This window comes from Lepidochelys kempii, chromosome 23 (genome assembly GCF_965140265.1).
Source record: "Lepidochelys kempii isolate rLepKem1 chromosome 23, rLepKem1.hap2, whole genome shotgun sequence".
Lineage (NCBI taxonomy): Eukaryota > Metazoa > Chordata > Testudines > Cheloniidae > Lepidochelys > Lepidochelys kempii.
The window spans coordinates 12,518,371-12,545,399 of NC_133278.1; the positions used below are offsets into that span (position 1 = coordinate 12,518,371).

At 61.6% G+C, this 27,029-nt stretch overlaps 1 protein-coding gene across 2 annotated transcripts; it reads right to left on the bottom strand.

The window, feature by feature from the left end:
* Window positions 1-11: 11 nt before the first annotated feature.
* Window positions 12-26,479, bottom strand: LOC140902179 (sacsin-like). 2 transcript variants are annotated; one of them, XM_073321971.1, is made up of 8 exons: window positions 23,620-26,479; window positions 23,228-23,258; window positions 14,754-14,841; window positions 14,433-14,544; window positions 13,793-13,939; window positions 12,031-13,402; window positions 11,621-11,709; window positions 12-11,272 (listed from the first exon to the last, which is right to left on the bottom strand). In XM_073321971.1, exons 1-8 carry the CDS (start codon window positions 23,642-23,644, stop codon window positions 471-473), a joined length of 12,666 nt encoding a protein of 4,221 aa, XP_073178072.1. In that variant the 5' UTR covers window positions 23,645-26,479; the 3' UTR covers window positions 12-470. The 2 variants fall into 2 exon arrangements, with proteins under 2 accessions (XP_073178072.1, XP_073178071.1); XM_073321970.1 differs by having other exon boundaries at window positions 23,228-26,479.
* Window positions 26,480-27,029: the final 550 nt, after the last annotated feature.

Below are 27,029 nucleotides of genomic sequence, written 5' to 3' on the forward strand. Positions count from 1 at the left end.
TGGGTTACTGGAGTAACTGGGTTTATTCCTCCTAGTGCAGGAGCAGAGAGGAAGCAAACAGCAGGGCCAGGGGGAGAGGGTCAAGCCGCCTCCAGGGCCACCCCCCACAAGCCATTACAGCATCAACCTGACGGTAAATCTCCACCCACAGAGCCCCCTGCCCCCACCCCCACCATTAGCGCTGTCACTGCTGGAGAAGCCGGGTCTCCGTGGCACAATCTGTGGAGGGGGGTTGCCCCTGCTGCTAGCAGTAGTAGGCTCTGGTCCCTCTGGTGCAGTCCCGGTAGCTCCCCCAGAGGGCAGTGGTCCCTACAGTGCAGTCCCCAGTGGCTCCCCCAGGGAGCGCTGTCACTGCTGGAGAAGCCAGGTCTCCATGGCACAGTCCCTGATAGGGGGTTGCCCTTGCTGTTAACAGTAGTAGGTGCTGGTCCCTATGGTGCAGTCCCTGGTGCCTCCCCCAGGGGGCGCTCTCACTGCCGGGCCACGTGCGCCTGCACCACATCCAGCAGGCCCTGCGCCAGCCGCAGCACCTCCTGCTCCTCTCCGGCCGGAAAGGCCTCGCTGGGGATGGTGGGCGGGGGGTGGTAGCTGGGATACTGCGTGGTCTTGTCGTCCACGCCATGACGACGCAGTTCAGCCACTTGTGCCGGCAGCCCCTCCAGCCCGGGCTCGCAGGCTGCCACCTTCTGCGCCAGTGAGGCCAGCGTCTGCTCCCGCTCAAAGCGCTCCCCCCGGTCGTAGGCAGCAGCTGCCAGGGCCTTCTCCACGGCCCGGTGCACCTTGTAGAAGACCCAGTTGGTGCAGCGCTGCCCCACATCGTGGCCAGCCGCCCGCAGGTCGCTCTGGGCCTGCCGGAGCCAGCGCCCGGCCTCCTCGGCCTGGGGACGCCGGCCTGCCTTGGCCCGGTGGTAGGACCAGAAATCGTAGTGGAAACCACGGTCCCTTTGGCCGGTGAACTCCCTGCGGCTCTGCCAGTGGCACCTGGCCTCCCTGTCCCATTCGTGCCATGAGGCTGAGAAGCCCCGGTGGCTACTTGGCTGGCGCCTGTTGCCCGAGGCCTGGGGGCTGCTGGGATTGCCCGCTGCCCGGGGCTTCCTGCCCTCCTTCAGCTCCTGGATCCTCTCCCGCAGGTACTTGCAGACCTCGTTGGCCATTTCCTTCTGCCCCACGTTCTTGTCGGGGTGATAGCGTAAGTAGAGCCGCCGGACCGCCTTCCGCCGCTCCCCCTCGGGCAGCTCCCAGATCTTGGCCAGGCAGGTGTCCACCTCCTCCTTCACCTGCCCCAGCGACTGGCAGTACCAGGCTTCCCACCTCTCCTGGTGCCGCTGCTGGTCCAGCACCAGCGCCCGGCTGCGACCATCCACCTGGGTCCTCTTGAACTGATACAGGTCATTGGCACTCACCTCCTCCTGGTGCCCGGCTCCCAAGTCGATGCAGTAGAGGGGCACTGCTCTGTCCAACAGGACTTCCACCACCACGGCATACTGGTAGTGCTCCTTGGGTGCTGCCGGGTCCAGGTAACCCACGTAGTCACCCGGGGCAAAGGTGTTGAGGATACTCATGTCCAGGCTGTCATACCACTCCTGGGGGATCTCCGTACCGGGGCTGGGCAGGGTGTAGGCGTTGGCGTGGGTGCTGGGTTGCAAGGGCACCCCGTTCTTCTCCAGCGCACTGAGCACTTCGCCAGGGTCCCTGCAGGCCAACATCTGCATGAGGATTGGCATGGATTTCCAGTGCAGCACCCCTCCCATAATGCTGTTCACTTCCAGGGCCAGGCTGCCCAGGATCTGGACTGACTGACCTATATCCATCCTCTCCTGATGCAGCAGGTAGACTTGGCGCCTCCCGTCGGCATGCGGGACCACATGGACAACCTGGGAGTCATGGCTCCCCTCCAGCCGCTCCCCACGGTGCATCATCACCGTCTGGATCTTCTCACAGCACACCACCTCCAGCCGCTCAGCGGAGAAAGCCACCTCCCTCTCCCTCCTGGCCGTCTCCGCCTCTTCTTCCTTGTCCCGTCTCTGCCACCTCAGCAGCGCCGCCAAGCCCTCCTGGAATTCGGGAGACACCAGGATGCCTTGGAGCTGGTTCCGGCTCTCGCAGAACTTGCCGTAAGGGCACAGCTCTAGAGAGTCCTCCTCCAGCTGCCGCTCCGTGATCTCTGACAGGAGCTGGGGCCTCAGGGGCTGGGGGAGCTGCCGCACCAGCTTCCAGGGGTCGTATTCTGGAGACAGCAGGCAGCATCTGGAGAGGTCCACCAGGAAACGGAAGGTGCTCCCCAAGGCTTGGCTAACGTCAGCAGGGGCACAGTCGCTGAAGACCAGGGTGTTGGAGCGGTAGAGCTTCCCATCGATGCAAGGCAGATGAAGCTCTTCCACGCCAGAGAAGTCCGCTTTCCCTTGGCTGAGCAGCTGGAAGAGATGCTGGGTGGCCCGCAAGACGGTCTTGGTGAGGTTGGGCTGCAGGGTTTTCTTGTCTTGGGTCTCCTGGTGCATCCGGCGCAGCACCCGGGCATAGTGCCGGACGGAGGGCTCCTGATCCACCCCCAGCTTCTGCAGCAGCTCGCTGTAGACGGCTACTAATGGGGGCACAGTGTAGAGATAGGGCCGAAACTCCTGCTCATTCCTCAAGGAGAAGACCACCTCGCTGGCCTCCGCCACCTGCTCCTCCTTCACCAGCACCACCGGCAGCCCCACCAGGCAGTCGGCATTGAAGCCCCTCAAGTCGCGCTCCAAGTAGCCGTATGTCTGCATGAAGATGCGGGTCCGGGTTTTCCGCCTTTCCTTGGTCTCACACTGTGCCTGGCACACGTTCTTCAAGTTGTCCAGGACCATTGGGACTGGCACGGCCTGCAGCACTCCCAGACGCTCCAGCACGGACTGGGCGTTCTTCATACAAGGGACCCATGATGGCAGGGCCAGGATCACGGCGGATGTCCAAACCAGGGCCACATCCTCATCCCGTGGCACCACCAGAGCACCCTTGAGGGCCACGGGCTGTGTGTGAAGGACACAGGGCGGATGGAAGTTCCCCAGATTCTCCGGCACCCTCCATGGGGTGAGGAAGCGGATGGACGAGACCCTCTCCAGGAAGCAGTCCGACAGGGAGTCACTGGGCTGGGACAGCAGATGTGACAGAAGCTCCTTCCGCTGGGCGGGGAGGTTGCCGGCCGCCGCGCCCTCCTGCCCCGCCTGACGCTCGATCCGCGTGGCAAACTCCACGAAGTCTTCCTCCGAGATCTTCTGCTTCATGCCCACATCCCGCAGGAAGGGGTTCACTTTCAACTTCTCCACCCTCACCTTCTGGAAGAATGCGTCGGGCACGAACTTGGCGTCCAGCCGCAGCGTCTGGAAGAGCAGCACCTCTCCATCGTAGAAGTAGGAAGCTGGGCGTAGGACCCCCTGCTTGTCCCGAATGAAGCTGACGGGCCCAAAGGCCGAGACGATGGTCTTCTTCTCTGCTGGGTACTCTTCCCCGTAGTGGCTTTGGATGGCGACGAGCAGCCTCAAGGCCTCAAGCAGCTGGGATTCTGGGAGACGGGGCAGATGGGGCAGGAGATGGCGGATGAATTGCTGCAGATCGTTCAAGATGCCAATGCCAAGACTTTCGGAGAGCTCCCTATGGAGAGGGTCATCATGGAGCAAGACAGTCTGCTGGTCCAGCTGGTACAAGACCTGGAAGTCCTTCGAGAGTTTGGGGATCCTGGTGTCTAGGATGTAGACATTGTGGTAAAAGGCCAGTGCCACCCATGTCCCCTGATGCGTCTGGAACAAGGGCAGGGACTGGAGCTGAGCCAGCAGGTTGTGCGCCAGCTCCTTCACCTTTTCCGTGAGGAACCTCAACAACCTTCTGGTCTCATAGGTCTTCAGCTCGCACCAACGGAGACCCGTCCTAGTGGCCAGCTGCTTCAGCACCGAAACGGGGTCGTGTGTCTGCAGCAGGAGCGGGAGGATGCAGTGATAGCTGATCTCATGGGGGATCATCCGGATATCCAGCTTGGCAAAGCCAAGCTTGCCCAGGGATTTTTCCACGTCGCTGGAGTAACTATGGATGATGGTGGGCAGGGAGACCAGAGGAACTACATGCTCGTCTCCGGGTTGGTCGCTGCAGGTGGGGAGGATGGCCGAGTACTCTAAGAGGGAGACCAACTCTCTGAAGGCCTTGCTCATGGCTTTTTCCTTGCGTTCATTGGCCTTATAGATCATGTGGTTGAAGAGCTCCCACACCTCCTTCAGCCACTTCCGGGCCTCTGCCGACTGGGCCTCCCAGTCCGGCTGCCCCAGCACCTCCTGGATGAACCTGGCTGCCTCCTGCAGGGTGAATGCCTTCAGGAAGCCGGCCTGGAGCAGCAGCGACTTGTGGCTGATGTAGTAGGCGAGGAATTGGTGATGCTGCTGTGGGAAGAGGCAGTGGGCTCCTCTCTCGAACACCGGCTCCTGGGTGCTGAACGGCCGCAGCATGCCATCGTGGGTCACGGAGAGTGGCAGCCCCTCCAGGTCCCTGACGTCCCCTTTCTGTAGCTCCTCCAGGCAGAACTCCAGCAGGAGGGAGCAGCTGGACTGGTCCTTCAGGGGAGTCTCCGAGATCCGGCAGGGTGGGTCCAGAGGCAGCGCTTTGAGGAAGCAGCGGAGAGATCCAGGATTCAAGGTCAGGACCTTCACACCCGCCCTGGCGAACTCGTCGTGGATCTCCCGGAGGCCTCGGAAGGCCGGGACGAGTTTCATCTCAAGTCTTTGGAGGACATGGCTCATGGAGTCACAGGCCTCCGACTGCAGGAAGAAGGGCTCCTGGAGCAGGCGGCCCTCGCCGGTCGCAGTCCATGTGATTCTCACCCTTTCCACGCTGTGCGTATGGAGGCGGATGGCCTCTGTCTGGTAAATGGGTATCAGGGGCTGCTGCATCTCCGCAATGAGCTTGTAGACCTGGCTGACCAGCTGGTGCCAGGGTGGGGGCACGCACTCCCTCACGGCTGGGAAGTAGCAGAGATACTTTGGCTCCAGCATCTCCCAGCAGGCCGTCAGCGTCATGAAGCACAGCGTCTCCCCCAGCTTCTTCCGCAGCCAATCCAGCAGCCGGCAGTAGAGCGGCGCCAGCAGCCGCTGCATCAGGAAGCCATTCCAGGCCGTGCTCCGCCTCCCCCCATCCTCTTTGCGCAGATCGCGACGAGCCGAGTCCACCGAGAAGTTGCCATTGATGTGGACGGGCAGGCCGGTCTGCAGCGGCAGCGGAAGGGTGCAGAAGGCCCTGCCAGGCCTGACTGTGTCCAGACAGGCAGCCACGGCGCCATACGGTAGGCACTCCGGGTCCGGAGACTCCTTCTTGGCGGTGTCGTCCACCCCGACCTGCCACACCACTCCCCAGCTGGTGGGAGGCTGAGAGCGGCCGTGACTGACTTTCATCGTGTAGACCACCCTCGCCGGCATGGCCTCCTCACTGCCTGACAGAGCCATGTGGTTCAGCCGCTCCTGGAACGCCCTTCGCAGGGCCAGGCTGCCTTCCTCCATCTCCGTCTCCACCCGCAGCAGCTCCCGCGGCTGCGCCATGCCCTCGGTGATCTCGGAGAAGACGACGGTCCTCAGGTGGCGAAGGAACAGCACCAGGGCCTCAGCCTCCTGCACCAGCGCTGCCTGCATCTCCTCCAGGACCTCTTCGTGGATAGCCCGCGGGCACACCCGGGAGCCAGCCGCGCCCTCCGCCGTCCGCAGCGGCAGCCGGAAGAGCACGCCCTGGCTCAGGTCGAAGAGGTCGGGCAGGAACGTGGCGTAGACGTCGGGGAACGTCTTCTTGAAGTCCCCGTTGACGCTGAACATGGCGCCTGGGTACTGCACGCTGGCCGTGGGCACATAGCGGAGATGGGGATCGAAGACGCCCAGGGCACTGTCGCCCGTCAAGAAGGCGGGGCAGTCCGTGAGGTGGAAGACGGCGTTAAAACCCAGTCCGTACTTGCCCGTCTTGTCCTGCCGCCCACCTTTGCTCCCCACACCCAGCCGCTGGATGCCCTCAATGTCCTCCTGCGCCAGGGGCTTGTCATTGTAGACGCAGAGGGCGGGGCCTTGCAGGCTGCCCCACTCCTCAGAGAGGACGCTCTGGGCGGGGTGGTGTCGCCGGTCCCAGACGAAGTGGATCCGGCTGGCGCCGGCGTCATCAGCGTTCTGCAGCAGCTCCTTCAGCACGTCGCGGGAGGACGAGGAGTATTCCCGCAGAATGTTCTGCAGCCGCACGGTCAGCTCCTCCCGGGCGCCAAACTCTGATGCCCACGGCACCAGCGCCAGCCCCCGGATCTTTGCCTGGGCCAGCGCCCGGTGCCTGGTGGTGGACACGCCGTACTGCAGTGCCAGCTCCCGGGGGATCCGGCCATGGCACAAGGGTGTCCCCTCCTCCCGGGGCAGCCAGGGTGTGTCATCGAAGTGCAACTTGGCCACCGGGCGCAGGACACCCTGCTGATCCGGGAAGTAGATGCCCTGAGCTTCGTAAGCGCCCACTGGCTGCCGGTCTGGCAAGGCCTCCATCAGCCCGATGGTCACTAGCCTCAGGACCAAGTGCAGCTCCTCTGGGGACAGGATCCGCCCAGCCGTCTTCCTGGCCAGGTCCTGGAGCACCCACATGTAGTTCTCCAAGGCAAAGGTCTCCTGCAGCCCCACGCACCCCCACAGCGCCTTGAACCCCAAGTACTCCCGTGGCAGCTGGTGGAGATACGGCTTGGCCTCGAATGACAGCTCCCAGGCCACTGCCTTCACCGGCACAAAGTGCTCCCCCACCAGGACAAAGGAGAATGCCATAGCCTCCTCAGCGACCTCCTTCTTGCACGTGGGCTGCTTGCTCAGCAGCTTGTCCAGGTAGGCGTAACACTGCCGCGTGGTCTCCTGCAGCTCCAGCTTGGGCAGGGTGTTGGAGCTCTGGCACGCCTCCGCCAGCTGCCGCATCACCATGCTGGCTGGCGGCTTGCGGCTCAGCCCCAGGAAGTCCTGGAGTGCCTTGGAGAACCTGAAGTCCCCTTCCAGGTCCTTGCCAGCCAGGACGGGTTGGATCAGCCCCACCAGGCTCCTGTACTTGTGGCGGTAGAGATCGTTGGGCCGGCAGAGCTCATGGCGGGCACCAGGCAAGGCAGCTGGCAGGAAGGGTATGGCACGGAAGGCCACCTGGGCAGTGTTGTCCGAACCTTGTTCCAACAGCTGCTCCAGCAGCTCCAGGATGCGGCAGGTTCTCCGGCATCCCTGCTGCCAGTCACGCTGCCAGAGGGCCTGCACGGTGCGGGCCCGCTCCATCAGCTCCTTCATCGGCACCACGTCCTTGGCCATGCCCAGCCCCTCCAGCCGCAGCAGCCTCTCTGGCGCCAGGAAGCCAGTCCCGGTGGGGAAGCGCCCGTCCTGGGAGTCGTACAGCAGGGCTGCTCTGCCTTGGGGGTGCACCAGCTTCCCAATGGGCTGCAGCTCCCCTCGGGGGGTGGTAGGGATACAGGACACAGAGGCCAGCAGCTGGTCCACCGTGGCATTGCTCATGTCCAGGGCGTGGAGAATCAAGGCGTCACGGTCAGGTGCGTCCAGCGTGCCCATGTTGGCAAACACAATCTCCTGGTAGAACCTCACCCAGTCATAAGTCTTGGGCAGCAGCGTGTCCTCCTGACCACTGGCCTGGAACCCAGATCTCACCCAGTTCGGCAGCTGCACGGCCAGGAGGGGCTCCGGCAGCAAGTTGGCAAAGACCCTGGCGGCCGTCTGCCCCACCCGCATGTTATGGGTGATGGTGAAGTCCAGGAAGCAGGCATTGTTCATGGTGCACCATTGCTGGCCATCGGAGAACAGCGCCAGGTCCCGCCCATCAGCCAGCACATGGTAGAAGGCCTTCACGGCCTCGGTGAAGGGATGCCTGGCTTTGCCAGCATCTGGCCAGAAGGTGTGGTATTCATAGTCCTCCAGCTCACCCTCCTGGTGCATGTCTCGGAGCAGGCTCAGCGCTTGGAGCCAGGCAGCCGGCACTGCATCGCGCAGCAGTGCCCAGTTCCACTCGCCCTTGGCTGTGGCATCCCAGAGTCCTTTACGATTGGAGAGGACGGCGAAGGCCCCGTGGAGGTGAATCGGGAGGCCGGAGGCAATGGGCAGGGGCAGGAAGCAGAAGACGTGCCCTTCAAAGCCGTCCAGGTGTGGAGCCCACTTCCCCGGCTCAGTGGGGGCAAGTGGCAGAGCCACTCCAGCGCTGGGGGGCGAGGGCTGGGTCCCGTCCCGCATCCCCTGCTGAAACAGAACCAAGGATTCTCCGGTGCCCTGGCAGCTGTGTACCAGGTAGTGGCTGATGGTGATGTCCAACTCCCACTGTACCGTCAGTTGTTCGATGCTGGACTGGCCCATCCTGGAGTCTCCAGCATCCTCAAGGCTCTTGATCTGCTCCCGGAACAGCGTGGCCAGAGGCTGGGTGGCTTCCGGAGAGGGGGCCTCATTCGAAAGGCGCTTCAGCGACACCTCCCGCACCCCACGTATGAAGAGCAGCAAGAGGTGGCAAAAGTCCCGGAAGCCGCTCTGGAGCCTCTCGACCCTTTCGATGCCGAAAGCCACCTGGCTGATCCGCGACTCCCGGGCCTCCTCCTCGGTGCGGAAAGGCAGGCGGAAGAGTGTCCCCGGGAAGTCGAACGGCTCCTGCGTTTGGAACCCAAACAAGCCCTGGTAAGGCCGGAACTGCTCGGCAAAGGTGCTCAGCGTGGCCGGGCGCTGGCGCAAGTCCAGCCGGATGCCGGGGCAGGCCGGGTTGGGGATGTGCTTGCGCAGGTGGGTGACGTTGGGGTCGAAGATCAAGAGGCTTCTGCCGCTCAGCACTGAGGGCACATCGGTCACGTGGTAGACGGTGTTGAAGCCCAGACCGAACCTGCCAATCTTGCCCTCCTGCCCTTCCTTGGTGGCGGCTCCCACCCGGATGATGTTGACTAAGTCTTCCTGGGTGAAGGCTGCATCGTTGTAGGACCAGAGGGCCGGGCCATGGCAGGTGGCCATGCCGGGATCCAGCAGCCCGGCCGTGCCACCACCGTGGTGCCGCAGATCCAGCAGGAAAGAGCATGTCCTGGCACCAGCATCCTCCGCATTCTGGATCAGCTCTTTGAAGAGGTCGGCCTCTTCCGTATACTCCCGCAGGATGTTCCAGATCCGCGTGGTGATGGGCTCCGAGGGCCCCCACACCTCAAACAGCTGCGGCTGCAGCACCCGCGTACTCAGCAGCGCCACCCCCAGGAAGGTGGCCACAGCCGGCGTCACCGCCTCATGCACCACGGCCAACTCAGCGTTGTCACCTTCCAGGTCCGCCAGGCTGGCCCGGTCGATGTCGCAATACAGGGCCGACGAGGCTGGACGCAGAGTGAAGCCGGATCCTCCCGGAGCCTCCACCGGCACTGGCAGGTCTCCGTTGCCCCGGTGCCCTCTGCTTTTCAGCCAGTCTAGGACGGCCACCGTCAGCCGCAGCTCCGCCTTGGTGCCGCCTCCGGCACGGCCCTCAATCTCCTTCCCCAGCCGGCACAGGGCCTGGCTCAGCTCCTCCTCGCCCACCGCGGCCCGCGCTCCCCAGGCCAGGAAGAGCCGGCGGTAAGGCAGCAACTCCTGGGGGACCCTCGGCACCAGGCAGCTCAAGTCCAGGCTGTCAGGGTAGGCCAGCACCACCTTGGCTGGGGCGGAGAATCCACGGCCGGTCCAGATGACAGCATGCGACGACGCCACCCGAAACTGCTCCAGATTCTGCTGCATGTGCTGGTAGATGACGTGAAGCTTCGGCACCAGCGTCCTGATGTCTTTGGGCTGGTCCCCCTGTGCCAGGAGCAGCAGGTTCAGCAGCACCTTCTCCAGGGGGGGTGGCCGGCTCAGCCCCAGCTTCTCCTCGGCCGGCTCTCTGAAGACGTCAGTCAGCGGCATCGCCAGCCCCGCCAGGTCGGCGTAATGGGCCGATCGCAGCCTCTCTGGGGGAAGGAAAGGTCCATTCGGCTGGCGCTCGGTCGGGTCGGTGGCGGGCACCCAGGCCAGGTCCTGCAGCTGCTGCAGCTTCTTCTGGCAGAACCGGCCCAGCGCCTCAGTCCGGTTGCACAGCTCGATCAATGCTCGGGATTTGGCCATGGCCCCGGGGGCGTCTCTGGCCTGCTGGAGCCGGCCCACCTCCTGGGCAGCCTCTAGCATGTGGTCCGGGGTGATGGCTGTCTCGCTGGTTTTCAGCCCCAGGGCACGGAGGGACCGGAGCACGGCCGCCTCCTGGAAAGCCATGGGTGGGAAGCACCGGGGGCCCAGCAAGGCCTGGAAAATCGTGTTTTGGGGGTCGAAGAGCTCATTGGCATGTGCCAGGGTCCCGCCACGGTCCATGAAGGCCAGCTCCTCGCACAGAGTCTGCAGTTTTTTGCTGTACCCAAAGAGGGCATCCCCGTGCCGCAGCACCCACAGCATGAGCCGCTCAGCATCTGGCGCCCGCTTGGCGTACACCCCCTTCTTCACCGCCCTCACCGCCAGCAACGCCAGCTCTGCCGCGCCAAGCAGGCTCTCCCGGGTCTGGAGCAAAAGCCGGCGGTCCGCCTCGTCCCGGCACCGCAGCACCGGCTCCGGCAGCACCAGGTCTTCGGGCACCGCCGGCACCGTGCTCCTCTCCAAAGCTTGGTAGGTGCCAGATGGCACCAGCCCAGCCGGGCAAGGTGGCAAGACGGAGGGTACCTTCAGGAAGATGGGCAAGCTGCCCAGCACCACAGCGTCCCGGTCAGAGAGGGAAGAAGCAGGTGCCTGGGAGAGAAATTGGCAGAGGATCCTGCCGCGATCCGGGGGCAGGGAGCCCAGCCGGGCAACCACGCCCACCACACCCAGGTGGTCGAAGGCCTTCAGCACATTGCCGGCTGTGGGCGCCAGGACGTAGTCTATCAGCTGGCGGTGCCAGAGCGCTGGGTCCCAACTGTGGATCACCGTGCAGCCCAGAGCCTCCAGAACACCAGATTCATCCTCAGTGAGGCTGTGGCCCTCCCAGGTCCGGAACAGCAGCGTGGGCATGGGAGAGGGCCGCGCCAGCTGGAGGCTATGGACGCCTTTGCCCAGGGGGGTGAGGGGGATGAGCGGGTGGCCCTCAAACGGCGCCAGGAAGCAGGCATGGTGCTGTAGGAAGTCCCAGAAGGCAGCCAGCCACGGGCGGGGAGGCTGGCGGGGGTGGTTGCCCGGGCACCAAGTGACGTGGGCAGAGCCGCCTTTGAACCAGTCCGCAGGGAGGGCACCCTTCAGGTTCTGCTTAATGACATCCGGGTCCAGAGAGATGAGGTTCCTGAACAGCCCTGCAAGAACCAGAGAGACCCGGGATCACAGCCGGACCGGAACCGCATCGGCACCCGGTCCCACAGGCAAACCCAGAGCAGCGGAATATAGTCCACAGGAAAAGCAGCCACCCCTGGGGTGGGGTGCGGGCGGCTGGTTATACGGGGACCCCTCACCCGGGACTTGGATACAGCCCCTCTGGTATGGGGTGCGGGGGCTGGGTATATGGGGACCCATCGCCAGGCGCTGAGATACGGCTGCCTCTCAGCTGGGGTGGGAGGGCTGGGTAACAGCAGCCAGCAACATTCCTGTTGCCCCAGGCACCCCGGGCAGAGACAGGCACCCAAGGACGGACGGTTTCCACTTACCCTGCTCCGCGATCCGGTGCAGGTGACTCAGCAGGGCGGGTGTCAGATCCTCTGGCAGAAAACTGTCAGCCAGGCCAGGGAGCAGGATCCTGGAAACCAGGAATTCAGAGAGTTAAGACAGTAGGGCTTGGGGGGAGGCGGCAGGGAACGGAGCCTGGGGCCTGTCCCCTCTAGGGGGCACCAGCTCCCATCTGGCCCCACAGCAGGGGACTGCCTGGTTGGGGGGCTGGGGCAATGGGTTCCCCGTTCCAGGGGCTGATTGGTGGCCCTGGCATGAACCGGATCCCTGCGTCTCAGCCTGGCTCCCAACAGAACCTGCATTTCCCAGGCCTGCCGTGGGCTGGGAGAGCCGCGCTCACTGGGTGTCCTCTGGCCTGGGAGGCGGGTGGAGGGGCCGGGGGCTCTCTTACCTGGGGAAGGCCTTGCTGTCGGCATAGACCATGCTGCCGGCACCCCCAAAGCAGGCAAAGCCTCCATCAGCACGTGGGAGCAGCTCCAGGCCTGCCAGCTCCCCGTAGCACTTGTCTCCGGCCACGTACTCCAGCAGCAGCCGCTTGTCGGCCGGGTATCGGGCAGGACCCATGCGGCCCAGGACCTTCCGCATGTAGGCCGGCGTGGCCACCTTCACCGCTGGGCCGCCCACAGCCAGCGCCCGCCACACGTGGGCTGGCACCATGGCCAGCGGCTCGCCCGCCTGCACCAGGGCGTCCTCCAGCACCCGGAATGTGGCCTCGCTGGCCCCGTTCTGTGGCAGGAACACGGCGTCCGAGGCTCGGAGCCGGCATGTGCCGGGTTGGCCGGCCGACACCAGGGCTTCCATGCCCCACAGCTGCCGGCAGATCCGTTCCGCCAGGCTCCGGTAGCGCTGCTGGTGCTGGCTCAACGCCGGGTCGGGCCAGGCGCCGTAGGGGTCGCCGGGACAAGCCGCCGCCACCACGACAGCCTGGCGGTAGGCAAGCGGCAGCACCTCCTCGGTCAGCAGCTGGTTCCACCGGGCGGCGTGGTCCCGGCCACGGTCTTCTTCAGCCCACTGGACATGCTGCCGGTCGTCCGTCAGGTGGAAGGGGGCGTTGATGTGGAGAGGCAGCCCTGTGGCGTTCTCCTCCGTGGCCGGCAGCGGCAGGAAGCAGCAGAGGTGCCCGGCACAGCGGCCCCGCAGCGGGTATGCCAAAGCCACGCCGGGCAAGCTCCCCAGCGCACCTGCCAGCTCCGCCAGCTCCGGGAAGGTGCCTTCGGTCGGCACGGCCGAGACCACCAGCCACTCGCGCTCTGCCTCCCCCTTGGCGGCTGTGCCGCACGTAGCCACGGCCTTGATGCAGGCTGTGGTGGCCAGCGCCGCCGCGGCCACCTTGTCCTGGACCAAGCCCGGCCCGTTGAGCAGGCGCGGGGTGGCCGTGGTCTCCAACAGCTCCGTGGTGGCCCCCTGGCCATCCACCATCCTCAGGGCCAGGCGCCGGACGTGGCGGAGGAAGAGGAGGCAGGTGGGGGCGTCGTGGATGAAGGCCAGGAAGAGCTGGCGCACGCGCTCGGAGCTGTACAGGTTGTCCGAGATGCCGGAGGGTTCGTGGCGCAGTGGGAAGCGGAAGAGGGTGCCGGGGAAGCAGCCGGCCGCCGGGGCCCCCTTGCCACGTCCTATGGCCTCCAGCGCCCCCCAGAAGGGCGCAAACTGGTCAGCCAGCTCCGCCGCCTCCTCCAGGTTCCACTGCTGCCCACCGTCCGCCAGTGCCACCCGCTGTGGGTCCAGCACGCCCAGCCAGGGGCCGCTCAGCACCGCCGGCAGGTCTGCAGGGAGAGGGGAGTGAGACGGGGAGCCCCAGCACCCCCCGAGCTCCCCCAGAACCCCCCCAGTTGTGACCCAGAACCCGCCAAGCTCCCGCAGAGACCCCCCCTGGACTGTGACTCAGACCCCCCCAAACTTCCTCAGAGACCCCCCTACCTCCTGAAGAGACCCCCCCGGATGTGACCCAGAACCTCCCCCCGCGAGTTCCCCCAGGAACACAGAGCTCCCCCCAGAGACCTCCTCAGCTGTGACCCAGAACCCCCCTGAGCTTCCCCAGAGACCCCCCCAGCTGTAACCCAGACCCCCTGAGCTCCCCCAGGGACCCAGAACCCCCCCAGGGACCCACCCCCGGCGCTGGGCGCAGTGAGGTCCCTGCCCCCCAGGGCTCTCACCGGTCAGGTGGTAGATGGAGTTGAAGCCCAGGCCGAAGCGGCCAACGGTGCCGGGGTCGCGCAGCTTGTGGCTGTCGCCCGTGCTCTGGATCCCGTCCCAGTCGGCCTCCGAGAACAGCCCATCGTTGTAGGCCACCAGCGCTGGGCCTGGAGCAAGGGACAGCGTGTGAGGGCCAGGGCCCCGATCCCCCCAGACAGCACGAGGGGCGGGGCTGGGGCCTTGATGCCCCCTGACCCCCCGAGACAGCTCATGAGGGGCAGGGCCCTGACCCCCCCCCAATCTCCCCTGACACCACGTGAGGGGCAGGGCCCCAACCCCCGCAGACACCAAGTGAGGGGCAGGGCTCCAATCACCCCAGCTCCCCCTGAGACACCACGTGAGATGTGGGACCCTGATCCCCTAACGTGTCTCCCCAACATCGTGTGAGGGGCAGGACCCAGCCCCACTAGACATTGTATGAGAGGCAGGACCCTTGATTCCCTAGCTCCCACCCCCCCAAGGCCCTCTAGCCCCCCCATCCACTGCCATTTCCTCACACACGCCCCTCCGGTCCTGCCAGGACCCCCCCACCATCACCTATCAGAAATCCCTTCCCCAGATCTGTCACCCTCAGAACCCTCGGCTGCTGCCCCCTCATACCCTGTGCTCGCTGCAGCCCCCCCACAGCCAGGCTCTGGGTCCCATAGCGGCGCTCGTCGCACAGGAAGATCACCTCTGTGGCCCCCGCATCATCCGCGTTCTGGATCAGCTCCTGGGGGGGGAAGGGGCAGCGGTGCAGATCAGCACAGATCCCACCCAACCCCAGCTCATTACCAGCCCCCCAGCCTGGGCACATAGCTCCACTGAGTAGGGGACCCAGGACTCCTGGGTTCCATCTCCGGCTTTAGGAGGGGAGTGGGGTCTAGTGGTTGGAGCGGGGCGGGGGGGTCCTGCTGTGAACTCCCCAAGCCCAGGACTCACCTTCAGAATCTGCCCCCCATCTGGGTACTTGCGCAGGATACTCTGCAGGTATTTGAGGAAGGGGGGGGGCCTCTGTTGGAACCCTCTCCTGTCGGGGGGGGGGAGAGAAAGACGCACGTCACTCACCAGGAGAAATCTCCGATCCATCCCCCAACACAGGCCTATCTACTCCAGTATCCTGCCCCCTCCCTGCCCCCTGGATCACCCCCATGGGCCCACCTACCCTGGTATCCATCCCCTGGATCACACCCACGGGCCAATCTGCCCCGGTATCCCGCCCCCTGCTGATGGGAGGGGTCACCGAGCCATCCTCAGAGGCTCCTGCTTCATCATAAACACACCCCACTGCCCCCAATTGCTATCTGTCTCAGTGGTTTGAGCATTGGCCTCCTAAACCCAGGGTTGTGAGTTCAATCCTTGAGGGGGCCATTTGGGATCTAGGGCAAAAATTAGGGATTGGTCCTGCTTTCAGCAGGGGGTTGGACTAGACGACCTCTTCAGGTTCCTTCCAACTCTGGCGTTCTATGACCAATGGGTGTCCCTATGTCCATCAGCTCCCACCCCCGCCCCCCCCTCCATGGGGTGCCCAGGCTCGGCTGCAATCTCCTCTCCGACCACCAGAGGGCAGCACTGCCTAAAGAACCAACCACCCCCTTCCCTGCCTCCAGACCCCTAACAGCCCATGGGGCACAGGGGTGGGGGTGGCCGAGCCCTGGGAAAGGTGGAGGGCAAGGGAGTGCTTTACCCTGCCAGCCTTTCCTAGGGGCTGGAGGGCCAGGCTCCAGGCCGGAGGGGGATGAGGACAAGAACTACCTGCAGGGGTGAATGACAGCCCTGCATGGCTTGCGAGATGGGGTGGGTAGAACAAAGGGAATTGGGGGGCTGGGGCATGTGCCAGCCCTGCGGAGGGGGATTGGACACCCTGCCACGCACAGCCGGACAATGACACCCATGTCTTAACATAAGAATGGCCAGACTGAGTCGGACCAAAGGTTCATCCAGCCCAGCGTCCTGTCTGCCAACAGTGGCCAGTGCCAGGTGCCCCAGAGGGAGTGAACAGACCAGAGAATCAGCGAGTGATCCATCCCCTGTTGTTCACTCCCAGCTTCTGGCAAACAGAGGCTGGGGACACCATCCCTGCCCATTCTGGCTAATAGCCATTGATGGACCTATCCTCCATGAATTTATCGAGTTCTTTTTTGAACCCTGTTATAGACTTGGTTTTCACAACATCCTCTTGCAAGGAGTTCCACAGGTTGACTGTGCGTTGGGTGAAGAAATACTTCCTCTTGTTTGTTTTAAACCTGCTGACTATTAATTTCATTGGGTGACCCCTAGCTCTTGTATTATGAAAAGGAGTAAACACTTCCTGATTTACTTTCTCCACACCAGTCATGGTTTTACAGACCTCCATCATATCCCCCCTGAGTTGTCGCTTTTCCAAGCTGAAAAGTCCCCGTCTTATTAATCTCTCCTCATACAGAAGCTGTTTCATACCCCTGATCATTTTTGTTGCCCTTTTCTGAACCTTTTCCAGTTCCAGTCTATCTTTTTTGAGATGGGGCGACCACATCTGCACCCATTATTCAAGGTGTGCACGTACCATGGAATTATAGAGAGGCAACATGATATTTTCTGTCCTATTTTCTATCCCTTTCTTAATGATTCCCAGCATTCAGTTCGCTTTTTTGGCTACCGCTGCACATTGAGTGGTTGTTTTCAGAGAACTCTCCACAATGACTCCAAGATATCTGTCTCTTGCGTGATAACAGCTAAATTGAAGCCCCGTCACTGTATATGTATAGTTGGGATTATGTTTTCCAATGTGCATCACTTTGCATTTATCAACATTGAATTTCATCTGCCATTTTGTTGCTCAGTCACCCAGTTTGGTGGGATCCCTTTGTAACGCTTCACAATCTGCCTGGGACTTAATTATCTTGAGTAATTTTGTATCATCTGCAAATTTTGCCACCTCACTGTTTGCCCCTTTTTCCAGATCGTTTATGAATATGTTGAATAGGACTGGGCCCAGTACAGACCCCTGGGGGACACCACTATTCATAGGCGCCATCTTCCCCTGCTTCCCGTGGGTGCTTGACCCCCGCTCTGCCACTGGCCCCGCCCCCACTCCACCCCTTCTATGAGGCCCTGCCCCGCCTCTTCCTACCCCGTCCCCAAAGTCCCTGCCCTGGCCCCACCTCTTCCCTTGAGAATGCTACGTTTACCACTCCTTCCCCCCCGCCCCCCGGAGCATGCTAACAGCTGTTTGGCGGTGGCCGGGTGGGAAACACTGGGAGATAGGTGGAGGAGTGGGGACGCGGTGCACTCGGGGCGGGGGAGGAGGATGTGAGGTGGTAGGGAGGGGAGCTTGGCTGCCAGTGGGTGCAGAGCACCCACTAATTTTTCCCCATGGGTGCTCCAGCCCCAGAGCACCCACGGAATCGGCCCCTGTCATAAATATAAAGGGAAGGGTAACAACCTTTATGTATGCAGGAACATAAAATCCCTCCTGGCCAGAGGTACAGAATCACTTTACCTGTAAGGGGTTAAGAAGCTCAAATAACCTGGTTGGCACCTGACCAAAAGGATCAATAAGGAAAGAAGATACTTTCAAATCAGAGGAGGTGGGGGGAAAGGTTTTGTTTGTGCTCTCTTTGTTGTTCCCTCTCTGGACAGAGAGAGAGACCAAGCAGGTAAAGCATCTTCTGAAAACATACCTGAAATGATACATCTAAAATGACAGAAATTGTAAGTAAAGGCAAGGAAATGCATTAGATTATCTTTTATCTTAGCTTGTGAATTTTCCCTATGCTAAGAGGGAGTTTTATTCCTGTTTTTTGTAACTTTGGAGCTGGGCCTAGAGGGGAATCCGCTGTGTTTTAAATATTTTTATTACCCTGTAAAGTTACCTTCCATCCTGAGTTTTGCAGGTGTGATTTTTACCTTTTTTTTTCCAAAGAAGAACACATACCTAAAAGTTGTTACCTTCCCCTTCATCTTTATGACAGCACCTATGCCACTGTTTACCTCTCTCCATTCTGAAAACTGACCATTTATTCCTACCCTTTGTTTCCTTTCTTTTAACCTGTTACCAAACCATGAGAGCATCTTCCCTCTTATCCCGTGGCAGCTTATTTTGCTTAAGAGCCTTTGGTGAAGGACCTTGTCAAAGGCTTTCTGAAAATCTAAGTACACTATATCCACTGGATCCCCCTTGTTCACACGCTTGTTGACCCCCTCAAATAATTCCAGTAGATTGGTGAGGCATGATTTCCCTTTACTAAAACCATGTTGACTCTTCCTCAACAAATTATGTTCATCTATGTGTCTGACAATTTTGTTCTTTACTATAGTTTCAAGCAGTTTGCCCAGTACTGAAGTCAGGCTTACAGGCCTGTAATTGCCAGGGTCAACTCTGGAGCCCTTTTTAAAAAACTGGAATCACATTAGCTATTCTCCAGTCATCTGATTTAAATGACAGGTTACAGACTACAGTTAGTAGTTCTGCCATTTCACATTTGAGTTCCTTCAGAACTCTTGGGTGAATCCCATCTGGTCCTGGTGACTTATTGCTGTTTAATTTATCAATTTGTTCCAAAACCTCCTCTAATGACACCTCAATCTGGGACAGTTCCTCAGATCTGTCACCTAAAAAGAACGGCTCAGGTTTGGGAATCTCCCTCACATCCTCAGCCGTGAAGACAGATGCAGATAATTCATTTAGTTTCTCTGCACTGGCCTTATCCTCCTTGAGTGCTCCTTTAGCACCTTGATTGTCCAGTGGCCCCACTGGTTGTTTAGCAGCTTCCTGCTTCTGATGTACCTAAAAAAAATAATTGCTATTACTTTTTGAGTCTTTGGCTAACTGTTCCTCAAATTCTTTTTTGGCCTCCCTAATTGTATTTTTACACTTCACTTGCCAGCGTTTATGCTCCTTTCTATTTTCCTCACGAGGATTTAACTTCCACTTTTTAAAGGATGCCTTTTTGCCTCTCACTGCGTCTTTTACTTTGTTGTTTAGCCACTGTGGCTCTTTTTTGGTTCTCTATGTTTTTTAATTTGGAGTATACATTTCAGTTGAGCCTCTATTACGGTGTCTTTAAAAAGTTTCCACACAGCCTGCAGGGATTTCACTTTTGGCACGGTACCCTTTAATTTCTGTTTAACTAACCTCCTCATTTCTGTGTAGTTCCCCTTTCTGAAATTAAATGCTACAGTGTTGGGCTCCTGTGGTGTTTTCCCCGCCACAGGGATGTTAAATTTAATCATATTATGGTCACTATTACCAATCGGTCCAGCTATATTCACCTCTTGGACCTGATCCTGTGTTCCACTTAGGACTAAATCAAGAATTGCCTCCCCTCTGGTGGGTTTCAGGACCAGCTGCTCCAAGAAGCAGCCATTTAAGGTGTCAAGAAACTTTATCTCTGCATCCTGTCCCGAGGTGATGTGTACCCAGTCAATATGGGGCTAACTGAAATCCCCCGTTATTATTGAGTTTTTTATTTTTATAGCCTCTCTAATCTCCCTGAGCATTTCACAATCACTATCACCAGCCTGGTCAGGTGGTCAGGAATGTATCCCTACCGCTACACCCTTATTCGAGCGTGGAGGTACTATCCACAGAGGTTCTCTGGTACAGTTTGGTTCATTTAAGATTTTTCCTTCATTTGATTCTATGCTTTCTTTCACATCTAGTGCCACCCCCCCCCCCAACCAGCACGACCTGTCCTGTCCTTCCAATATATTTTGTACCTGGTTTTACTGTGTCCCATTGATTATCCTCATTCCACCAAGTCTGTGTGATGCCCATTAGATCAATCTCCTCATTTAACATGAGGCACTCTAGTTCGCCCACCTTATTATTTAGACTCCTAGCATTGGTCTATAAGCACTTTAAAAATTTGTCACTTTTTAGCCATCTGCCATTACATGAGGTAATTGAAGGGACTCTTTTATTTGACCATTTCTCATCAGATCCAACCTGTATTTCATCTTCCATCCTCTCATCCTCACTAGGACACAGAGAATCTCCATCAGGAGATCCTCCCCTAAGGCATGTCTCTGTCCGAACCACGTGCTCCTCCTGTCGGCTTCCCCCAGCCCTTAGTTTAAAAACTGTTCTCAGACCTTTTTAATGTTAAGTGTCAGCAACCTGCTTCCACTTCAGGTTAGGTGGAGCCCATCCTTCCTGTAGAGGCTCCCCCTCTCCCAAAAGTTTCCCCAGTTCCTAATAAATCTAAACCCCTCCTCCCTATGTCATCCTCCTGTCCATGCATAGTGACTCTGCACTTTTGCCCCTCTGACTGGCCCTGCACCTGGAACTGGGAGCATCTCAGAGAAACGCTGACCTAGGGCACTGCTGTTAACCCAGCCCCGACTGCAATCCGCCTTTTCCGGCATGGCAGAGAGGGACCCCAGGGTGCTGCAGTCCCTGCCCTAACACCACACCAGAAACCTGTGCCAAAGGCGGCGCAGACAGGCTGGGGCAGGTGGGGGGTCCACACAGCACCATCCTCTGCATGGGTATGGAGGGCAGGGGGGGGACAGGAGCCACCCACTTGTACCCACCAGGCAGCGCTCCGGGTCCTTGGCAGCACAGAAGGACCCGCCGCCGAGGAGCCCGAGCGCCCCACGGCCCCCCCCCCGCCGCCGCCGAGGAGCCCGAGCGCCCCACGGGCCCCCCCCCGCCGCCGCCGAGGAGCCCGAGCGCCCCACGGGCCCCCCCCCGCCGCCGAGGAGGAGCCCGAGCGCCCCACGGGCCGCCCCCCCCGCCGAGGAGCCCGAGCGCCTCACGGCCCCCTCCTGCCGCCGAGGAGCCCCAGCGCCCCACGGCCCCCCCGCCGCCAAAGAGCCCGAGCGCCCCACGGCCCCCCCTCCGCCGCCGCCGAGGAGCCCGAGCGCCCCACGGGCCCCCCCCGCCGCCGAGGAGGAGCCCGAGCGCCCCACGGGCCCCCCCCCGCCGCCGAGGAGGAGCCCGAGCGCCCCACGGGCCCCCCCCGCCGCCGAGGAGGAGCCCGAGCGCCCCACGGCCCCCCCCCGCCGCCGAGGAGGAGCCCGAGCGCCCCACGCCCCCCCCCGCCGCCGAGGAGGAGCCCGAGCGCCCCACGGGCCCCCCCCGCCGCCGAGGAGGAGCCCGAGCGCCCCACGGCCCCCCCCCGCCGCCGAGGAGGAGCCGGAGCGCCCCACGGGCCGCCCCCCCCGCCGAGGAGGAGCCCGAGCGCCCCACAGGCCCCCCTCCGCCGCCGAGGAGGAGCCCGAGCGCCCCACAGGCCCCCCCCCGCCGCCGAGGAGGAGCCCGAGCGCCCCACGGGCCGCCCCCCCCCGCCGAGGAGCCCGAGCGCCCCACGGCCCCCCCCCCCCGCCGCCGAGGAGGAGCCGGAGCGCCCCACGGCCCCCCCCCGCCGCCGAGGAGGAGCCCGAGCGCCCCACAGGCCCCCCCGCCGCCGAGGAGGAGCCCGAGCGCCCCACGGGCCGCCCCCCCCGCCGAGGAGCCCGAGCGCCCCACGGCCCCCTCCCGCCGCCGAGGAGCCCCAGCGCCCCACGGCCCCCCCCCGCGCGGAGGAGCCCGAGCGCCCCACGGCCCCCCCGCCGCCAAAGAGCCCGAGCGCCCCACGCCCCCCCCGGCTCCGAGGAGCCGGAGCGCCCCACAGCCCGCCCCCCGCCGCGGAGGAGCCGGAGTGCTGCCAGGTGAGTAAAAATTAAAAAGGGCACCACTTGTGCTCCGAGGGAGCGCGGCCAACTCTACCTCCATGTGAGGGGGCCCCAATTAGCTGTTCCCACCCAAGGGAGAGACCTGGGAGCCAGCGCGGAGAGTTCTCCCAGATCATCCGCTGTGCGCGGGGGCAGCCAAAGAAGCCAGCAGAAGGCTGGGAATCATTAGGAAAGGGATGGATGATAAGACAGAAAATATCATCTCGCCTCTCTATAAATCCATGGTCCATCCACACCTTGAATACTGGGTGCAGATGTGGTCGCCCCATCTCCAGAAAGAATTGGACTGGAATTGGAAAAGGTTCAGAAAAGGGCAACAAAAATGATGGGGGTATGTAACGGCTTCTGTATGTGGAGAGATTAATAAGACAGGGACTTTTCAGCTTGGAAAAGAGACAACTCAGGGGGCTATGACTGAGGTCTGTAAAACCATGACTGGTGTGGAGAAAGTAAATCAGGAAGTGTTGTTTACTCCTTTTCATAATACAAGAGCTAGGGGTCACCCAATGAAATGAATAGGCAGCAGGTTTAAAACAAACAAAAGGAAGTATTTCTTCACCCAACCCACAGTCAACCTGTGGAACTCCTTGCCACAGGATGTTGTGAAGGCCTATACTATACCAAGACTATAACAGGGTTCAAAAGGTTTCAGTCGATACATTCATGGAGGATAGGTCCATCAATGGCTATTAGCCAGGATGGACAGGGATGGTGTCCCGAGCCTCTGTTTTCCAGAAGCTGGGAGTGAACAACAGGGGATGGATCACTCGCTGATTCCCTGGTCTGTCCATTCCCTCTGGGGCACCTGGCACTGGCCGCTGTTGGCAGACAGGACGCTGGGCTAGACGGACCTTTGGTCTGACCCAGTCTGGCCGTTCTTATGAGCCCCGGGGGTTCTGCCTCAGGCAGCTGTTACCCTAGTCTGGTGCTACCTGCACAGACCTGATGGAGGTGCTGTCATCCTGGGGGAAAGGCGCCATCTGCCTGGCTAGTTATCCCCCCTCCCAGGCAGGACCAAGCCCTGCAGGCCAGGCCAGCTGCCCCCCTGCCCCCTCCAGGGGTCCCAGCTTTCCCTGGCCTGAGTGAGAGCAGCGGAACCTGAGTTATTCCAGCCCCATCTGCTCCCCCCAACAATGCCCAGCTCCCCCGTACCCAAATGCCCAGCACTCCCCTACCCAAAAGCACCCGCCCCCAACCAAAGGCCCAGCACCTGTCTCCCCAACCCAAAGGCCCAGCACCCACCAACAACACCCAGCACCCGCCCCCCAACCCAAAGGCCCAGCACCCGCCAACACCCAGCACCCGCCCCCCAACCCAAAGGCCCAGCACCCGCCAACAACACCCAGCACCCGCCCCCCAACCCAAACGCCCAGCACCCGCCAACAACACCCAGCACCCGCCCCCCAACCCAAACGCCCAGCACCCGCCAACAACACCCAGCACCCGCCCCCCAACCCAAACGCCCAGCACCCGCCTACAACACCCAGCACCCGCCCCCCACCAAAGGCCCAGCACCCGCCCCCCAACCCAAACACCCAGCACCCGCCAACAACACCCAGCACCCGTCTCCCCAACCCAAACGCCCAGCACCCGCCAACAACACCCAGCACCCGCCCCCCAATCCAAACGCCCAGCACCTGCCAACAACACCCAGCACCCGCCCCCAACCAAAGGCCCAGCACCCGCCAACAACACCCAGCACCCGCCCCCCAACCCAAACACCCAGTGCTCCCCTCCCCCTAGCGCCCAGCACCCACCTCTTTGGCCCTGTCGCTGCCATGGAGAAATCTGCAGAACAGAAAACAGAACCGAGCATTAAACACATGGACGTAAACCCAACACCCCCGCCCCCGCCCACTGGCATAGCCGGGTGCATATGAGACCCCAGCTGAACGCTGGTCTCGTCGCAGCAGGTGCTCCTCACCCACAGGGGAGAGCTGATCTCTGCCCCCCAAAGCCCTCCCGATCGAAATAGACACTGGGTAGGAAAGGGAAACTGAGGCACGGAGGGGGACAGGGGGTTGTGTCATCCAGGAGGTCAGGGGGAAAGCCGGGGGAGGGAACGCAGGAGTCCAATCTCCCACCCATCACTTTAAGCACCAGACCCCACCCGCCTCGCAGAGCCAGGAGAGAACCCAGGAGTCCTGACCCTCAGGTCCGGCTGGTTCCCACATCACTCGCCCTTGGGCTTGGGCCGGGGCCAGCGGGGGTTGGTGCTGCCGAGGGAGTCCAGAGGAGGTGCTGGGAGCCCGGCGAAGGAAACTGAGTCCCGCCGCTTCTCTGGTTTTATAGCGCCCGCCGCATCCCCGAGGTCACCCCGCCCCGTTTCGTTTCCTCAGACACAATTCGGTTTCGATTCAGACCCTGCCGGATGCGTGGCGGGGGGAGGGCACAGGGGCAGCGGGGGGTGATGGGGCAGGTGAAGTGGGGTACGGGCCGGGGGGGGGGTGGGAGTCAGTGGGGAAGAGGGAAGGGTCGTGGGGGTCTCTAGGATGGGGTTATGGGGCTCAGTGGGGCAGTGTATGGGGAAGAGTCAGTGGGGGCTGGTGGGGTGGGGGGTGCGTGGGGCAGGGGATGGGGGTATCAGTGGGGAGGTTGGGGGCTGGTGGGGTGAAGTCAGTGGGCGGATGAATGGGGCAGGGGATGGGGATATCAGTGGGGAGGTTGGAGGCTGGTGGGGTGTGCGGCGGAGTCAGTGGGCGGATGAGTGGGGCAGGGGATGGGGGTATCAATGGGGCTGGTGGGGTGTGGGGCAGTCAGTGGGGGTGAGTGGGGCAGGGGATGGGGGTATCAGTGGGGAAGTTGGGGGCTGGTGGGGTGCAGTCAGTGGGGGTGAGTGGGGCAGGGGATGGGGGTATCAGTGGGGGCCCATGGGTGTGGTGGGGGATGGGAGACCACAATGACAATCTGCCCCCCACCCCCCTGACAAAAACTAAACCCAAGTGCTGCGTCCAGCCGGCTCCATCAGGGCAGGAAGGGGGGGTCGGTGTCTTGGGCAGGAATTGGGGCACCTGGGCCCCTCCCCTCAGCTCGTGGACCCGAAGGGGGTGCTGGGGTCACAGGGAGCTTGTTCCCCTTACACTCCCCAATGTGCATCCCCCTGTGACCCCCCTAAATCTCCCCAGCCCGGCGACACCTCTGGCGCTGACCCACCGCCCCACTGCAGCCAGGCAAAGGACCCAGCGACCCCCCAGCCACAGGGCCACAGGCCAGCGAGCCCCCTCGGCTGCTCAGAGCAGCTCCTGGGAGCCTTGTCCGGGGGGGGTGGGGGGTGGACGGACCCAGGAGTCCTGATGCCCCGATGGCCCTTGGCTCTATCCCACTGACCCCCACCTGGAGCCAGATGGGAGCTAGCGCCCCCTAGAGGGGAAAGGGCCTGTGCCCCATTCCCTGCCCCCTGAGCCAGCCAGTCTCTGCCCTGGGGCTGGATGGGAGGTGGCGCCCCCTAGAGAGGAAAGGCCCTGTGTCCACCCCGCCCCCCCAAGCTGGCCAGACTCCTGGAGTCACATCCCATCCTTGGGTGGGTCGTGTGGGGCAGCGGGACATGGCCTGGGGCACTGGGGAAAGAGCAGACGAGCCCCCGACCCCCAGTGGCTCCAAATCCAGGACCTGACAGACAGCTGCTGATGGTGCCCGTTTCACTCCTGCACGTCTCCATACAGCTGGATGTCTGAGATGGGGGGGCTGTCCCCAACTGCATGGGAGGGGTGCAGAGCAGGGACAGCGAGTCAACAGGGGGTGGGGCATGGGCCTACGACTCCTGGGTTCTCTCTGCTGCTCTGGGAGGGGAGTGGGGTCTAGGGGTTAGAGCGGGGGGGGGGGGGTGGAGTCAGGAAAACTGAGCTTTCTCACCAATGCTGCCACTGACCTGCTGTATGATCTTTAGGAAGATGCAGCGCCTCTCTGTGCCTCAGTTTCCCCTCCCCCATTTTGTCTATTTAGACTGAGAGCCTCTGAATCTGTCCAGGTGGCGCCCAGCCCGACGGGGCCCCGATCTCAGTGATTCTGTGTCTGGGCAGCGCCCGGCATGACGGAGCCCCAATCTCAGTGACTCTGTGTTTGGGCAGTGCCCAGTGACAGGGCCCCGATCGTGGTGACTCTGTGTCTGGGCAGTGCCCGGCCAGACGGGGCCCTGATCTCAGTGACTGTGGGCAGCACCCGGGGCCCCGATCTCAGTGACTCTGTGTCTGGGCAGCGCCCGGCGTGACGGAGCCCCAATCTCAGTGACTCTGTGTCTGGGCAGTGCTCAGTGACAGGGCCCCGATCGCGGTGACTCTGTGTCTGGGCAGTGCCCGGCCAGACGGGGCCCTGATCTCGGTGACTGTGTGTCTGCCCCCGTATCTACTGCAGCCCATTTTTAAGCATTGGGGTCCCTGCCCTTCCCTGCAGGTGTCGTGATCCCTTTACATTCACGTCCAGGAATTGTTCTGAGGAGGGGGCTAGGAAACAGGGCAAGTCCTTCCGACTGCAGCCATAGCGCCTCTGAGCACCTTACACCAGGCAAAGGGGAGGGGAGCAGTGGCCAGAACAGGAGACTGGGCCCCCGGAGTGGAGTGCCCAGGACCGCTGGGCTTTTCTGAGCCGCTGGGGTCATCGCACCCAGGGCCAGAGCAAGCATCGAGCCTGACCCTCTGGCTCTCACCTGCCAGAGAACTGACCTGAAATCAGCCTAGAGCGGATCCGCTCGTTTCCCAGATGGGCTGGGCCACGAGCCTGGGGAAAGAATTACTGTTAAAAATTGATACTGTGTTTCCTGGCCCATTGGGGCTAGCTTCCCCCTTGCAGCCCGCGGCTCAGGGTAGCCCGTTAGCGAATACTGGTCTGTCAGGACAGTGCTGACGGGCCAGGATCAAGTCACCCCTGAACCATCTCTCGGTTCCGCTAAACCAGGGTTGGGAAAACTACGGCCAGGGTGCTGGATCCGGACCCTCGGGGCTTTGGATTTGGCTCACGGGATGGCCACCCTAGAGCCACTCCAGGTAAGTGGTGCCAGGCCAGAGCCTGCACCCCAACTCCCTACCTGAGCCCCCTCCTGCACTCCACACCCCCCACCCTGAGCTCCCTCCTGCATGCCACACCCTCCTGCACCCCAACCCCCTGCCCTGTGTTAGGATATAGATATTCAGGCCTGTCGGTAAAGGCCTGTACTTGAAGAATTTAGGTGTATTCTTATCATTGGCTAGTTATCGAGGTATAAAAGAAAGAATCAGAATCACAGTCTGCTGGTGTAAGGGCCTTCTCTTACTGTGACAGTCTGAGGCCCTGTTCTCAGGCTAAGGCCTTTGGCTAAGCAGCAGAGGCAGCCATAAGCTGGGAAACGACTGGTCACCTCCTCACATCCCAAACTAGTCCCATTGAAAGAAGGTGCTATGGGGCTGTTAGGATACAATCCTGTCCTGATAATGCCCATCGCCTCCAGAGAAAGGGAAGTGCCTAGAAGATGTAAAAGGAAACTTAGTTTGATAGCATCCTGTCTGGCAAGAACTCACTTATCAAGAGCTGGGATGTGAAAACCTCACCACTGTATTGTTTTGTCATTATAGTTCCCACTTTGCTATT